The sequence below is a fragment of the Girardinichthys multiradiatus genome, chromosome 1, assembly GCF_021462225.1.
Source record: "Girardinichthys multiradiatus isolate DD_20200921_A chromosome 1, DD_fGirMul_XY1, whole genome shotgun sequence".
Lineage (NCBI taxonomy): Eukaryota > Metazoa > Chordata > Actinopteri > Cyprinodontiformes > Goodeidae > Girardinichthys > Girardinichthys multiradiatus.
The window spans coordinates 35,735,881-35,752,467 of record NC_061794.1 but is presented as its reverse complement, the minus strand read 5'-3'; the positions used below and the strand labels follow the sequence as shown (position 1 = coordinate 35,752,467).

Sequence of the window (16,587 nt, the reverse complement as noted above, 5' to 3'; positions counted from 1 at the left end):
TAAAATGCATAAGCGCAGATGGCGTGTTATGGCCAATCTCTGTTTAAAATCACCCTTTAAATAAAATTTGTCTTAACTTTAAAAAGAAAAAACAGAACACACAAACTGAGCACATGTGCTGAGCAGATAATCTGCTAGCACTAAGATAGCTGAGTTTCAACACAAACAAAACCAAACTTCATAACACAAAAATAATGTTTAGATTATTTCATTCTAAATTACTTCTCTCTGCCCACACCTAACCTCTTATGTGAACTGTGCTGAGGAAAAGTTGCCCGGGCGACGAAGTTGGAGAAGGCATCCACAGTGAACAAAGGGTTAGCTTCAGCTAACCTCCGTAGCTGTGGGGAGAGGCAGCTCGCTCTGTCGGCCTGCCAAACTGCACGTAACTGATTTAGCTACGGTGATGTGGTCCCGTTGTCCTTCCTTCAGACAGGGAAAACTGCTCCACTCGGCGATGTAGAGACAGGGTTTCTGCTGGGAACTCTCTAGAACACAGTTTGATTCTGTAGACCTCAGAGAGAAAAGTCAAGCAACTCTTGTACCTTAATTACCCCCGTTCATGAATGAATACCGGATACACAAACAGCAAATCATTCGTACTTAACTTAGTGCATATGATCGCGTGAAAGTATGACACTCTTGGATCCAGTTTGAAGAGTTATGTCTGTTTGCCAGCAAAGAGACATTAGCGCGCTGTGTCCCTCCATCCAGGTCCGTAGGGGACCAGTGTGGAAGAGACAGAATCTCTGCGAAAGCGGGATTTTATTCAAACAGTGACGTCACGGGAAGTCCGCTGTTACCCCTTTTCCTGGCTGTGCTGGAAGCATATGGAGCTAAATTGGAGCCATAAAGTTTGTTCAAACGAAAAACATTTGAACCTGAAAAATAAGTTTGTTCAAAAACGGGAAAATCTCCAGTGGACCGCTATATTAGTGGGACGGTGGTTTTATATATATATATATATATATATACTGTACAGACCAAAAATTTGGACACACCTTCTCATTCAAAGAGTTTTCTTTATTTTCATGACTATGAATATTGTAGCTTCACACTGAAGGCATCAAAACTATGAATTAACACATATGGAATTATATACTGAACAAAAAAGTGTGAAACAACTGAAAATATGTCTTATATTCTAGGGCCTTCAAAGTAGCCACGTTTTGCTTTGATTACTGCTCCGCACACTCTTGGCATTCTGTTGATGAGCTTCAAGAGGTAGTCACCTGAAATGGTTTTCACTTCACAGGTGTGCCCTGTCAGGTTTAATAAGTGGGATTTCAAGCCTTATAAATGGGGTTGGGACCATCAGGTGTGTTGTGCAGGAGGTGGATACAGTACACACCTGATAGTCCTACTGAATAGACTGTTAGAATTTGTATTATGGCAAGAAAAAAGCAGCTAAGTAAAGAAAAACAAGTGGCCATCATTACTTTAAGAAATGAAGGTCAGTCAGTCTGAACAATTGGGAAAACTTTGAATGTGTCCCCAAGTTCAGTCGCAAAACCATCAAACGCTACAAAGAAACTGGCTCACAGGATTCATTTTGAGGTACATATCACAGCATTGTCTTAGAGACCTTTTGCTACTTTTTTTTATTATTTTGAATTTGATCTGTTGACTTAAGCTAAATTATTGAATAAACACCTGCTATATTGAGTATTAGGTTTCATTTTGAATGTTGTAATATTTTGCTGCCCTGTATAACAAGCTAATATTTTCTTTAACTTAAATAGTTAGATTGTTATCTGCTCAAGTACCCAGCCTGCAGTCACCTGCTTAACATGTCATTACCTTAATAAGAGTTATGCGTGGCGTCCCATTAGTTTCCACACCATTACTGTTTCTTGCAACCAGAAATATTTCCAAATATTCAGATTTGTCTTTCTTGAAGTGTAGGAACACTCTTTCAGGCAACTGAATGGAAGTGCGCAGCAACCAGTGGTGGCCAGGCAGTGGTTATTTCTCTATACTCCATTAAGCTGGAGAAAACTCTGGGCACTCCAACATTTTCTTCAGCATGTAATTATAAGGACTTTTGATCATAGTAATGGAAACTTCACCTCTTGCAAACGAAGTGCCAGGGGAGGCTGGTGTCTGTCCACTCACCTCCTTGCCTCTGGTCTGTCTGCACCACAGAGACATTTCTGTTGGATGCAGACAGAGACCAAGCAGTGGGATGGATGCATAGACAGCTTTGATGACAGATAGCTGCAGTTTTTCAGTTTCTGGCCTTAAATAACAGTTGGAGTCAGCTATAAACTCCCTCAATGTCAGTGAAACCTTTAAAGAGAGAGAGAGAGAATGAAAGAGTTGAGTATTTCTCCAAAATAAGAGTTTAGGAGTTTTTGTAAGGCAACCGCCTTGTTTACATGGCTCTAAAGCTCTGCCCAAGGCCAAATGTTATATATACAGGCAAGGCTATCTGAGAAACCAGCGGACATGGCCTCCGCAAATACACCCAATCTCTTAATCTTTCTGGGTTTGAATGGTCCTTTTCCCCTCGTCTCCTCAAGTGAAGTAAGGTTAGATAGAGTACAGGCATGTCTCATTTTTCAGGAGTGAGACAGTCCTTTTAACTTGATTAAAATGTTTTTTTCTTTCTTCCCGGTCCTCTAGTGAATTTTTTAAAAACTGTTTTAAGCCCAAATAACATGAGCACTTCTTCAAGCCATGCCAGAACCCTTTTCCGCTTGGAAATATTTGGTTTGGACGCCAGCCTTGCCCAGCACACAACACAGGCAATTATGGGAGCTATTTAAACAAGGGAGATCTACTGACAGCCGACGCCTCATTTGGAGGGATGAAGGAATCAGGAAATGAAACCTTTATTGATGCGCTGAGGGTATGGAAAGAGAATTCCCCTTGGTCCTACTCTGGCTGTGTATCTCATTTTGAGTGTTGAAACTTGCAGTGTATGTGGAGTGTTTATGTTTGAATTTTTTAAGTTTGTGATTATGTTAAAAGGAAAAGGAGACAGAGACTTAATGCGTATATGTAAGGATATATTTCTTCGACTTTTGGAGGTTGTTAGTACCTTCTCACAGTTTATCTGCAAAGGTGCAGCTGCAGGTTGCTGGCAGTTTTCGTCAGTTCCATGGTCCTCTCCTCAGGGCTGCCACTCTTATGATGGAGAAACGAGACCATAACTAGTTCCCTCTTTCCTTTTGTGTCAGTCTCACTGTCTTTTATTTCTAGATGGCTCTTCTTCACCTGGCTGTAGACTGGCACTTTCCCCATCAGCTTCAACAGACATGACACATTGCTTTTAGCTGGAAAGAGACAGGTTTGCTGATGGAATGTGTAAACAGGAGGAGATTTGGCAAACTGTTGAGGATCATGAGTGATACCTGCGACTGACCTTCTCGTCAACCTTTCCTTCTTAGAGTGCTATATGTGTGGTAATGAAGTGATTAATTGAGCTTTTAAACAGAAAAAAAAAACAAAAAGAGTGATTTTTCATTTCTGACTCCTCCTGAGCTGAGAATTCTCCAGAACGGAAACTTGACCCAGAGGCCTTCTCAGGCTGGACAAATAGACAGTAGATTAGTTTTGGATGACAATAATAATTAAAATACAAAAAAAAAAAACGTGCGTATACAGCAGATGTTTTTATTTTATTTTAGTGATGTATAGGGTTGCAATATCTTTGGTTGTTGTTCTTAAGTTATGGTAGGATGGAGCAGGAGATTGATAGATGAATTAGGACTTCATCTGCTGTAAGCTCAATGTTGCTCTGGTCTGTCACTGTGAAAAAAAAAAACTGAGCCGAAGAGAGCTCTCAATTTACTGGTCCATCACCTATGGTCGTGACATATTCATCGTGACCAAAAGAATGGGATCCGAGATACAAGCAGCTGAAATGAACTTCTTCCAGGTTTGTCGGTGATCTGGTAAACTGGGATAAAGATGTGAAGAAGTTTAAAGTAGGATAAGCTTATAAAAATAATGAGTATGACACAACTGCAAATTTACAAAGACTTGGCTGTCGACCTAAAGTGACAGGCTGGGCAAGTAAAGCATAAATCAGAGAAGCAGTCAAGAGGCACATGGTAACACTGGAGGAGATACACAATTATACATGGTGGTGGCAGTATCATGCTATGGGGATATGTTTCTCCAGCAGGGACGAAAAACTGCACAAAGTTGTTGGAAAGGTACAAGTAGCCAAATACACGATAATAGTGTAAAAAAATGCTCAAAGGCTGGAAAAGACATTAGGTTAGGGCAGATGTTCATCTTTCAGCAGGACAACCCTGAACCCTGATTACTCAGTCAAATTCCAGACCTAAATGCAACTGAGAGTTTGTGGTAAGATCTAAAATTGATCTTCACAGGCCCACTGATCTGATTAAGCTATTTTACAAAGAAACATGGGCAAAGATTTCAGTGTCCAAATGTTCAACGCTCTTCGAGGCATACTTGAAAAGACTTGCAGCTGAAAGGTGTTTCCGACTCAAGGAGGCTGAACATAAATTCACACCACACATTACAGGCTTTTATTTGTTGAAGATCATGTGTTCTTTTCCTTTTACTTTACGCCTATGTTCAACATTGTCTTGGTTTGTCACGTAATAAAATCCCAATTAAATACATCAAACTTTGTGTTTGTAATTGGACAAAATGTGAAAATTAGTGGCTATGATAAATAGTTTTGTAGGTTTTAGATGAAAATAGACACATTTTTTGTTTTGCTTCATTCTTTTGAACACTTGCAAATATTTAAAAAAGATCTTCTGTTGTTATTTTTTTATTACTATTTTTTATTGTTTTAAGTGGTTGCTGTGGGGGTTGAATCACTTATAATAAGTGTCCCTTTCTTGCTTGGGGGCAGAACAGAGATTCAGGAGACATTTTGCTAAACACTCTGCACATACTTAATCTAGATTCACTCCCCCACCGACTTTGAAAAAACAAAACCAAAAAGTCCCACTCTTCATTAGATCTAAACCTTTCCTCCCCCTCTTTCTCCTTCCTCCCTCTCCTCGCATTCCACCCGTCACAGGGCTGACAGACGCTCGTCATCAACAGGTACTCTGGCCCAGGTGGATCAGGTTTCCCCTCTCTTAGGGGATTGCGCTGCATTTGCATTTTTATAGCTTAGTGCTGCACAGTTGGAGGTTTTAAATGGAGCTCTGGAGACTGTGTCACAAAGAAAAAAGCTCTTCAGACACTTAAGGCCAAATTCTTTCACTTTTTGTTGCTCTCACATCGCAACTTAAAAGATTTCTAATTGTTTCATTGAACTTTTTTTATTTAACCAATTGACAGCGAGATTCTATTGGAGTCCTTTAATGTAAAAATCACGTTTGCATAATCTTTTTGGGCTATGAAACAAGTCACGATTTGATTTCAGACAACCTCCGCACAGATTTTCTGTGCATCATTTGCTCTGTTTTGAACTGTTCTTATTAATTTGTGTGTGTGTTTGTGTTTCCTGGCAGATGTGGACGAGTGCTCAGAAGGCAACGGCGGGTGCCAACAGATTTGTGTCAACATGATGGGCAGCTATGAGTGCCGTTGCAGAGAAGGATTCCTCCTGAGTGACAACCAACATACATGCATCCAGAGGCCAAAAGGTTATTCACATGCACATCCAAACACACTTACTCATGAGTACAGTGCTGTAAAAAGTATTTGTTCCCATACAGCTTTGTCCAGTTATTGCTGTTTTGTCACACTTAAACAAAATAGATAATTAAACACATTTTAAGAAGATAACCACATTAATTACAAATTTCGTTTATTGAGATTTTTCTGATTCCAGCACCTTCAATGCCTAATTAATACCTGGTCTGCAGAAAATAGAAATCACTCAATCATAGAAATGACATTATGTGTCTCATAATGTCAGGTAGAATAAAAGATCTCAAAAACTAACACATCATGTCCCGATTTAAAGAAATTCAAGACAATAGATAAGAAACAAAGACATTGACAAATATCTTTCTGGAAAGAGTTAAAAAGTGATTTCCTAGGCTTCAGGACCTCAGACAACTGAAGTGAGAGCTGTTATCCACAAAAAATAACTTTCCCAGGAGTCGCTGGCCGATCAGAATTACTCCAGGAGTGCATCGACAATTCCTCCATGAGGTCACAAAGGATCACAAACATCTAAAGCATTGCATGCCTCTATTGCCTCAGTTCAGGTCAATGTTCATGATTCAAAAATAAAAAAGAGGCTAAGCAAAAATGGCTCAGAGAGTTTGAAAGTAAAAACCAATGCTGGTTAAACAGAATACAAAGGCCTGTCTCAGATTTGCCAACAAAACATTATGACGATTTCCAAGACGTTTGGGAAAATATTCTATTGACTGGCAGGACCAAAGTGAAAAATTGTGGAAGCTGAAGGTCACATTACATCTGGTGTAAAAAGAACACAGCATTTTGGAAAAAAGATAATCTTACTAACAGCCAAACATGGTAGTGGTAGTGTGATGGTCTGGGGCTGATTTTCTGCTTTAGGACATTGACGACTTGCTGTTATTGCTGAAACCACAATTCTGCTTCTTATTATAAAATTCTAAAGGAATATTTCTGGCCATACGTTTGGGACCTAAAGGTCAGTCACACTTGGGTTGTGCAGCAGTACAATGATCTGAAACATACCAGCAATTCCACCACTGAAAGGATAAAAAAATTTAAGGCTTTTGAGTTTCCTTGTCAAAGTTTTGATTTAAACCCAAATGAGATGCTGTAATATAGCTTAAACTAGCTGTTCATGTTCTAAAACCCTGGTTGCTGCCGCCAGCACAATCATTTATTAGAGCCAGGGAGTAATTACTTTTTCACATACAGGCAAGTTGGTTTAGATAGCTTTTGTTCATTATTAAATGAAATCTTCGTTTAAAAAAAAATTTTTGTATTCCCTCAGGGTATTTTCTTCTGACTTTAAAACTAGTTTATTGATCTAAAACAGTGAGGTGTGAAAAATAGAGAGCACACTTTTTTACAGCGCTGTGGTTTCTTTGTTGAGTAGTGCGTCATGTCTTTAGTGTAGAGTTTTCTGATTGCTATAATCACTTATCTCAGATATTATTGTGATACATTTTATGATAATAATGCTGTTAAGTCTTTATGTAACAAGCAGATATTCAGGAGTTGTACAGACATGAATGAAGGATGTGATTAGCCCTAACAGGCCTAAAGGGAAGATTTACTAAAAAAATTAGGTTTCCAATCTTCAAAGAGAGGAAATGGGGAAGAAAGGAGGAACAGGAATAAACCTTTCTGTTTTCCACCCACCCTTTCAAATTGAACCTATCTAGCACTTGGCAGCATATTAACTGCGAACAGTGAAAACAATTAAAGGTGTAGCCCAGGGCAGACACACCTCTTGTTTATAGAGTGTTCCTGTGGGATGGATACGTGACAGGAAAAGAACTAACCTGTTCTGAGGCTTGCTCACCTCACATGGCAGCGGCACAGAAATACAGACATTTTTAATGTCTAAGGAAATTTCTTTGGTGGATATGAAGCACTGGATTACACGGGGACTGTAGCCGATCCACATGATCTTTTTTGTTATGGACAGTGTATTTTGTTCTCTTCCAATTTGGATTTATTTGCTTACAAGATTTTTCATTGTTCTTGCCAGTCTTTGTGATATAAATACAAACACCATATAAAAAAGAAATTATATTTCAGTAAACCTATCCTTATGTTTAGAGAATAGCCAGGAGGCCGATAGCTTCTAACAGCAGATATAAGAGATACTGCATTAGAAATACTGGAAATGGTCTATGCAGTCTGGAAAAATCCATCCATCCATCCATCCATCCATCCATCAATCTCTGAAGTTTTAATACTTATACTGCAAAAGTGTAGAAATTGCAAAAGGGTAGAATTGCTGTGTTTGCATTTTGACTGCCCTATTCGGCTTGGATGGGACCTTAGAGTGTTCCTCTAAAGCAGTAGCAGCCAGAATGAACAGCTGTTTTCACCGTCAGACAGCACATTCATTTGAGGAGTAATTATCTGACGGAGGCTTTTACAAGTTCCTAAGTTCCATCGGACTAAGCTTTGTTTTGGATCTTTTTTCTAAATTTGACACCGTTTTTCCTGTTCAATAAACCCCAGACTTACACAGCAAGATCCGAGTGTCTTCTCATCCTAGTCTTTCTCATCTCTCTTGTGTGTTTGTAAGCTAACTGCTCGTAAGGGGACTCATTAAATTGTGATGCTCGTGACTCCCCTATATTATGAAATGAGGATCTTGGAAGTTTAATTTATGAGCTCTGTCTCGCCTACTGAAGTGTCAATGTTTACATTTCATAAAAGCTGTTTATTTTAATGGAGTAAAAAGCTCAACCATGAGAATTCAAGCCTTACTACACATTAGTGCTATCAGAAACAGATTTAGAGCTGTAGTCCGATTTTACCAAGTTCCTTCAATCTTTCTTTTGTTTATGTTTGTGATAAATGTCCTCAGTTCCTGTTAATATTCCATTTTAATATTAATTATGTCCTTATTGTTCCCAGATGAGAGCCATTGAATTCAAAAGATTAAAGCTGCTATAAATCTGCAAGCTTCCTGCATTCATCAGATAGGCGCCCATTTATTGTTTCCTGATTTTTGAAAGGCTAACAGACAGAACAGCCACTCATCTGCTTATTATTACAGCTCTTATTACAACAGTGTGTGCCTGAAGGATAATGGAAGTGGTTAGAAATGAACTTTGCAGAGTTAATTGCTCTAAATATCAAAAATCACAAAAAATGAAAAACTATTTAATGCCCTCACTCAGGTTTTTAATACAACCTTTGTTGCATCCTGCCAACCCACCTCTTAAAGAGCAAAGCCTGGGCTGCAGTTTGATCATGAGGTTTATTGTCATCATGAAAAAGACATCAGCTTTCCATTTTTTACAATAATAGTTCAGGTGTTCCATCGCAAGTTGTACTGGTCTTTTTGGACGCAGTTCAGAGCTGGTCATAGAAGCGCCTGCTGCCTCAGTTCTGTTTCCCCTGCTGATACAGAGCCTCTGCTCGGAGGGAGCCAGTGCCAATTAGGCAGCAGGGGTCTTCCAGTCTTCCAGCTAATGACAAGGCTGCTGCTGGCCTGTCCCTTATTATATCTGCCCCTCCCCTCTGCGTGGAACTTTGGCCAAATGAGTTTCTTCACCATGTAGCTGGCCAAAAACATAGCAGTTCATTTATTCACTTCAAACATCTCCAACCTAAAAAATAGGCTTTTCAGGAAGGTCAAGGTTCTTGGTGCTTGAAAGGAATGCCATTTAAATAAAGGAGGGTTCCTTTGCTTTACATCTGATGTATTTTCTCTGCTATATAGGAGAACGACAGTAACATTTGTGCCTGAGATGAAATCCAGAACACTGGCACTCAGAGATTTTAGCTTTACTCAACCAACACATCCATAATGTCTATCCTGTTTCTTTTTGAAAACCAAAAAAACAGGCAGTAACATCCAGTGTGCACTGATGCAAGTCACTTATAGTGACTTTTGTGTTCAGTTGATTTGCTTTCAGTTATGAATACTAAAAAAGAAAACATGCATAGGTTAGCTGCATCATAAAAAACACATGCCTTATATTGTCAATCTGCAGTTGAAAGGCCGTTTGCAGATTGGAATTAACTTGGGCTTGTTCTGTTGCAGAACCTCAAATATGTTGACATTGTATTACATTACAACCACAGCGGGTTTTTTTTTTAGTTTATTTGAATTTTATGTGATCGACTAACACAAAGTACTGGATAATTGTAAAATATAACAAAAAGTATACTTTTTCTAAAGATGGTTCTGTGCATCTGTATTCAGCCCCCTGTACTCTGATAAACCTAAATAAAATCCGGTTTAATATCAGTATAAATCCAGATGTTCTGTAAAGGCTTCAGCTAAACATTAAAAATTAGTATTGATGTTGCTTTTTTATGGAAAAATTTACCACAATAAACAAAACACACAGTTAATTAAGAATTATAATGAGCAAACTGATCCATAATAAAAGTTAACCAGATTTCTATGCAAAAATTATTTCCATTATTATTTTCCATTAAAATGTATTTCCACGGTACAAACTGCTATAACAATATTATATGATTAACATCATATTAAAGTAGCAATTATAATCATTTATAGAACTGTATAAAAATGAATTTGTGATCAAGTTCATTTTACAAGACATGATTATGGTGCTGCTTTGTACCATTTTGGATGCATTGACTTTTGTGTTTGAGGAAGCATAGAAACTTGCCATGTTCACAAAATAATTAAAGGGTAATCATTCATTCTAAATAAGGAAAATACCAGGAATGTTAACATTAATGCACATTACACTTTTCAGTTTTGTATTTGTCAAAAAAATATAAAGAAATATGTAGCATTTTCCTTCTATTTCACAATTATGTACTACTTTGTGTTGGTCCATTGCCAGAAAAATCCCAAAGAAGTACATTGATCTTTGTAGTTCTTACACAACAAAATCTAAAAAGGTTCGAGGGGTCTTAATACTTTTGCAAGGCCTTGTATCTTAGATTTATTCACATTAGGATCTAGCATATTTAAATCAAGTCAACTAGATGCTATTCCAAATATTTAGCATCAGTTTTTACAGTCTGTTGTGGTGCAGTGACTGCATGGGAAGACCAATGTTTTTGCCCTGTGGGAGGGTTACTAAAAATCTGGAGGCTTGTGCAAACTGAATATTTGAAGATTCTGCTAACTCTTATAAAGCAGAACATTGCCTGAAAATAAAAAGACAAGATGTAATTCACCCACAATATGATTTTAACAAGTGACTAAATGGCTACAAAAGACAACTAATCTGTGTGATGTCTTCATTGTGAAACAGAGCAGCTTAAAGAAGTCAGAAGAAATAACTACTTGCAAAAACAGTTCTCTGGATCAAACTTCCTCTCACATCTAATCAGTATGACAAAAGGGAAGTCTTCTATGTGAGCTAAGCTGCAGAGCAGCTTACAAGGACTTTGTAATGTCATCAGGTGGGTGAAAACTAATTTGGGAAAAAGAAAACTTTGATTGCATGAGCACCAAGGCTTTACTCTTAGCTTTTGTTGCTGCACGAAGCTTTAATAGGTCAGTGCACTTATGTCTTTAAAGTTTAGATGAACATGCATTAACAGAAAGCAGAGTTTTCAGTGAAGAAATAAGGATGTCATTCAATACCCTCCACACTTATTGGTGCCCCTAATGATCTGTAAAAGCCCTAGAATAAAGAAATATGAAAAATACAACAGTATCATTATTTGAGTACCTTTATTCCCATCATAAGCAATAATTGGTTTAACACAATAAAAGTTGATTAGACTTTTTTCTTTTTTTTTTTGTTTAGAGTACCTGTGAACCTTTAATTAGTAAACCATGACTTTCAGAAAGGCCATTTATCTTAGCCACTCTTCAAAGTAGAAAAGTTGTGAGAAGATGACATTCAGGTTTGGAAAATTAGTGTTAATCTAGCCAGGAATTATGTAAAAGAAAATAGGTACTGCCCCTCTCTACAGTCAGAGCATTAATAACAGTAAATAAATAACAAGACTGGACAAGGATTCAAGCTTATCTTGCCATTTCACACTTTGAACAGGATATTAAGCGAGGTAAAAGAATCTCAAATCTCACTGTTATAGAACTGCAGCAAAGGTGGCATTTTGGGGCCACCAAGTCTCCATAACAGCCATTAGACACTATTACATGCCAACCAGTTGTTCCTGAACCATGCCAGTACATGTGTGGCATTTGCTAAATACTGTTGGGAATTTATCAACAAACTCTTCGGGTGAGTTAAGCATAAAACAAAGATTGAACATCATAACCTCATAGCATAATTGCCTAAGTCATATTTGGCTTACTGTTACAAATTCAATAAAAAAAATAATGTGCTTGCTAAATAATTAGTTTTTTCTTCTTTTCCAAAAATGTTTAACTATGACTTGGGCAATTGTGCTATAAGGCTAACGATATGTTGAAAGGGACCTTATGTCAAGTACGGCGGAGAACCTATGATGCTGTGGGCATATTTATCTAAGGACATAATTTAGGTCATGATATCTTTGTTAGAGTGAATGTCATCATGAACTCTATACAAAATCAATCTTCATCTATGGCCATATTTGTTCCTTAGATAGGCTTGAATCCTACAGAAAACCTGTGGCATAAGCTGTCCTGAAGAGGTCATAGGAAAGGACTCAGCACTCTTTATGATCTAGATAGATTTTCAAAAAGGAAAGGTCAATAAGTATTTTCTCTCCTGTCTAAATGATGTCCATTCAGCAAAAGGGGAGTTGTATAAAGTATTATTAACAGCAGGCTATCCACAAAGTGAGCTACACACGTCTGTAATTATTTTTTGCCAAATGTAGCCTCACTGCCTATTTCTTCGCTTGATTGTAGATTAAAGTGTTGCTTTTATGTAGACTGCACACTTCTCTACCTAGAAAATACAACTCTGCTGCTTCTTTTGCTGCTTTTAATAACTTTCCAGAAGAATTCCCCTCCTTTAGTTCAACAAATCTCTCAACACAATGAGCATAACTACACCACACGCACAATATCATTTGTACAAGCACACACCTTAGTAACTTCATCTCTGGTTTAATCAGGCTGGAGGCAAGCTGATATGCCCTTTATTGACATTTAGATGAAGACTCTAGTGTGTTGACTTCAGAGCACATTGTTTTGTTTGTTGGCTAGTGAAAAAATACATTTTCCATTAAATGTGATCAAATCCACAGCTCATAGGCACATTATATTCTAAATTAGTGTTGCTTCCCAGGTGCAACATTCCTCCTGTGTAAAATCACACCCAAGGTCTCAGAACCCTGTTTTATTGCTGTTTTTCTTATCTGAAAATGTAATATCCATGTAGTAGACGCTTTCACATTTTAATGTCATGAGGTAATGTGCTGATAAATGAGGAGTTTCGATTATTCCAGTGATGCAATGTTTTGAACTGAAGGCCGCCAAATAAAATGTCTGCAGGATTATTTGATTTACTTTTGGTTCACATCTTATAGTGTTGTTTCCCACTGTGTTGGAGCCAGTAGGGTTCTCATATGTTCCCCCTGTTGGTTGTCAATAAGCATGCCCTCCTCCCTGCCTGTCTGTGCATTGGCCACAGAACTGTTTTTACAAGTGCAGAAGTCACTGCTCCATTGCTCTGCAGCCCAACCGTATAATCAGGCTCTTTTCCTATTTTGGGGAAGTAGAGCAAAGGCTTTGAGCTGCAGACACACAGAAGTGACACGAGAGGTTTTTTTTGTCCACTTTAGACTCGTCTTCTTTCTTCTTTTACCTCTGTATATGTCTCTTCAACATTATCTGCCCTCTTTGCACAGTTCCTGTGCCCCAAGTATTCTCACCCTCATCCTTCAACAAATATACATTACTGTCTGAAGCTTTTGCAATGTTTGCGGCCTTGCAGCTGAATTCTCCTCACCTCATTTAAGACGGGCATCCCTTTTTTTCATGACTTTCTTCAAGGCCATCCCTAAGCTGCCCAGCCCTACGTGGACTTGCTGACTTTAAGAGTGCTGGAGGAGTTTTTCCACAAATTCTTGGCTGTCATGGCTTTAATCAAAGCACCAGACTGAGCTTTGGAGAGACAAATACTTTCTTTATCTTTGATTTTTAGGATAAAATATACTGTGCAATACCAGTATCTCATGCAGTTTTTATTTCTGCGTTAAGAAGGTGAGCATCCTGGTTCGGCTCTGCTTTGCTGTCTTTTGTGTTGAGAGGGTGCCGGGCTTCTTTGGGATTGCGAAAGAAGGTCACCTTGAGAGGATGGGAGGAAGGGTGAAGCTGAGATTGGGAACATACCCAGCCGGTGCTGCACAACTGTCTGTGACACAGATGGGCAGAGCCTTACTGTGTTTGTAGCATGCATACATTATGCAAATACACCTGGGTGGCTATTCATACATGTATGTTAATGCTGCTTTGCATACATGTAGACCCTTACATTGTTTCTAAAGAAAACCACTGGACATGCATACTAGTAAGTACATTTTGTAAAATAGTGTGCATGTTTGTGAGACCTTAATATACCTATATTTTGAAGTTAGCCTATGCAAGCAAATATTTAACTGTTGACTTGACACTGGTTGGAAAACCACATTGCCTTGCAGAAGTATTAAAGTATTGGACTTTTTCACATTTTGTCATGTTGCTACCACTTCTGGCAATGTATTTCATTGGGATTTTAGGAGATAGACGAACAGGCAAAAGCAGAATATCCCTGTATTTAGCTCCATCCATCTCCTTATCATCTCTGACTAGCTTACCGGACTTTGCTGAAGAATAGCATCCCCACAGTATGATGCTGATATCATTAGTTTTCACAGTGGGGATTGTTTTTTCAGGCTGACGTGCAGTGCAGCTTTTTACGTGCAGGCCATACAGGTCCTTCTCAAAAAATTAGCATATTGTGATAAAGTTCATTATTTTCCATAATGTAATGATGAAAATGTAACATTCATATATTTTAGATTCATTGCACACTAACTGAAATATTTCAGGTCTTTTATTGTCTTAATACGGATGATTTTGGCATACAGCTCATGAAAACCCAAAATTCCTATCTCACAAAATTAGCATATCATTAAAAGGGTCTCTAAACGAGCTATGAACCTAATCATCTGAATCAACGAGTTAACTCTAAACACCTGCAAAAGATTCCTGAGGCCTTTAAAACTCCCAGCCTGGTTCATCACTCAAAACCCCAATCATGGGTAAGACTGCCGACCTGACTGCTGTCCAGAAGGCCACTATTGACGCCCTCAAGCAAGAGGGTAAGACACAGAAAGAAATTTCTGAACGAATAGGCTGTTCCCAGAGTGCTGTATCAAGGCACCTCAGTGGGAAGGAAAAAGTGTGGCAGAAAATGCTGCACAATGAGAAGAGGTGACCGGACCCTGAGGAAGATTGTGGAGAAGGGCCGATTCCAGACCTTGGGGGACCTGCAGAAGCAGTGGACTGAGTCTGGAGTAGAAATATCCAGAGCCACCGTGCACAGGCGTGTGCAGGAAATGGGCTACAGGTGCCGCATTCCCCAGGTCAAGCCACCTTTAAACCAGAAACAGCGGCAGAAGCGCCTGACCTGGGCTACAGAGAAGCAGCACTGGACTGTTGCTCAGTGGTCCAAAGTACTTTTTTCGGATGAAAGCAAATTCTGCATGTCATTCGGAAATCAAGGTGCCAGAGTCTGGAGGAAGACTGGGGAGAAGGAAATGCCAAAATGCCAGAAGTCCAGTGTCAAGTACCCACAGTCAGTGATGGTCTGGGGTGGTGTGTCAGCTGCTGGTGTTGGTCCACTGTGTTTTATCAAGGGCAGGGTCAATGCAGCTAGCTATCAGGAGATTTTGGAGCACTTCATGCTTCCATCTGCTGAAAAGCTTTATGGAGGTGAAGATTTCATTTTTCAGCTCGACCTGGCACCTGCTCACAGTGCCAAAACCACTGGTAAATGGTTTACTGACCATGGTATCACTGTGCTCAATTGGCCTGCCAACTCTTCTGACCTGAACCCCATAGAGAATCTGTGGGATATTGTGAAGAGAACGTTGAGAGACTCAAGACCCAACACTCTGGATGAGCTAAAGGCCGCTATCGAAGCATCCTGGGCCTCCATAAGACCTCAGCAGTGCCACAGGCTGATTGCCTCCATGCCACGCCGCACTGAAGCAGTCATTTCTGCAAAAGGATTCCTGACCAAGTATTGAGTGCATAACTGTACATGATTATTTGAAGGTTGATGTTTTTTGTATTAAAAACACTTTTCTTTTATTGGTCGGATGAAATATGCTAATTTTGTGAGATAGGAATTTTGGGTTTTCATGAGCTGTATGCCAAAATCATCCGTATTAAGACAATAAAAGACCTGAAATATTTCAGTTAGTGTGCAATGAATCTAAAATATATGAATGTTAAATTTTCATCATTACATTATGGAAAATAATGAACTTTATCACAATATGCAAATTTTTTGAGAAGGACCTGTATATGTCAATTTTGGTCTCATCAGACCACAGCACCTTCTTCCACACGTTTGTTGTGACCCCTACATGGTTTGTAGCAAGCTTTCTAATTCTTTCTGTCAACAGTATCTTCCAAAAACTCACAAATGACAGATTCGAAGAGTACACAACTAATGGTTGTCCTGATTCCATATATTCTCCCTCCTAAGCTTTGTATGTGCAGTGGCAATGGGCCTCATGGCTACTTCCCTAATTTCTTCTGTCCTTGCCTGGACAGCCATGTCTTCACAGGTTTGCAGTTGCACCATACACATTTCATTGTCAGATGATGGATTGAACAATGATTGAACTCTGTGAGATGGTGAAACTTAGTATTTTTGTCTTATTACTTATTATTTTCTTCTGCTTAACACTCTGCACTACTTGTTTTTGGTCTATCACAAAATATTCCAATAAATATTGCCTGCAGGGTGTGGTTGTAATGTGACACAATGTGTGAAACTATAATTGGTATGAACAGTTTTGCAAGGCGGTGCATTTTAGATTTGATTTTGTGAAAATAATATCAAATAAAGCTTTGTGGCAGTGACATATAATAGAATTTAGAATTGCAGCTTTCTTTTCCATGCT

General features: G+C 38.8%; 1 protein-coding gene across 2 annotated transcripts in view; it reads left to right on the top strand.

Moving 5' to 3' along the window:
- Positions 1-16,587, top strand: part of scube3 (signal peptide, CUB domain, EGF-like 3) — a 172,145-nt gene that overhangs the window by 70,524 nt on the left and 85,034 nt on the right. For both annotated transcript variants that reach the window (XM_047351044.1, XM_047351127.1), the window contains exon 4: positions 5,451-5,585. In XM_047351044.1, coding sequence (XP_047207000.1) covers positions 5,451-5,585 — 135 coding nt within the window. The remainder of the gene's footprint in view (positions 1-5,450; positions 5,586-16,587) is intronic.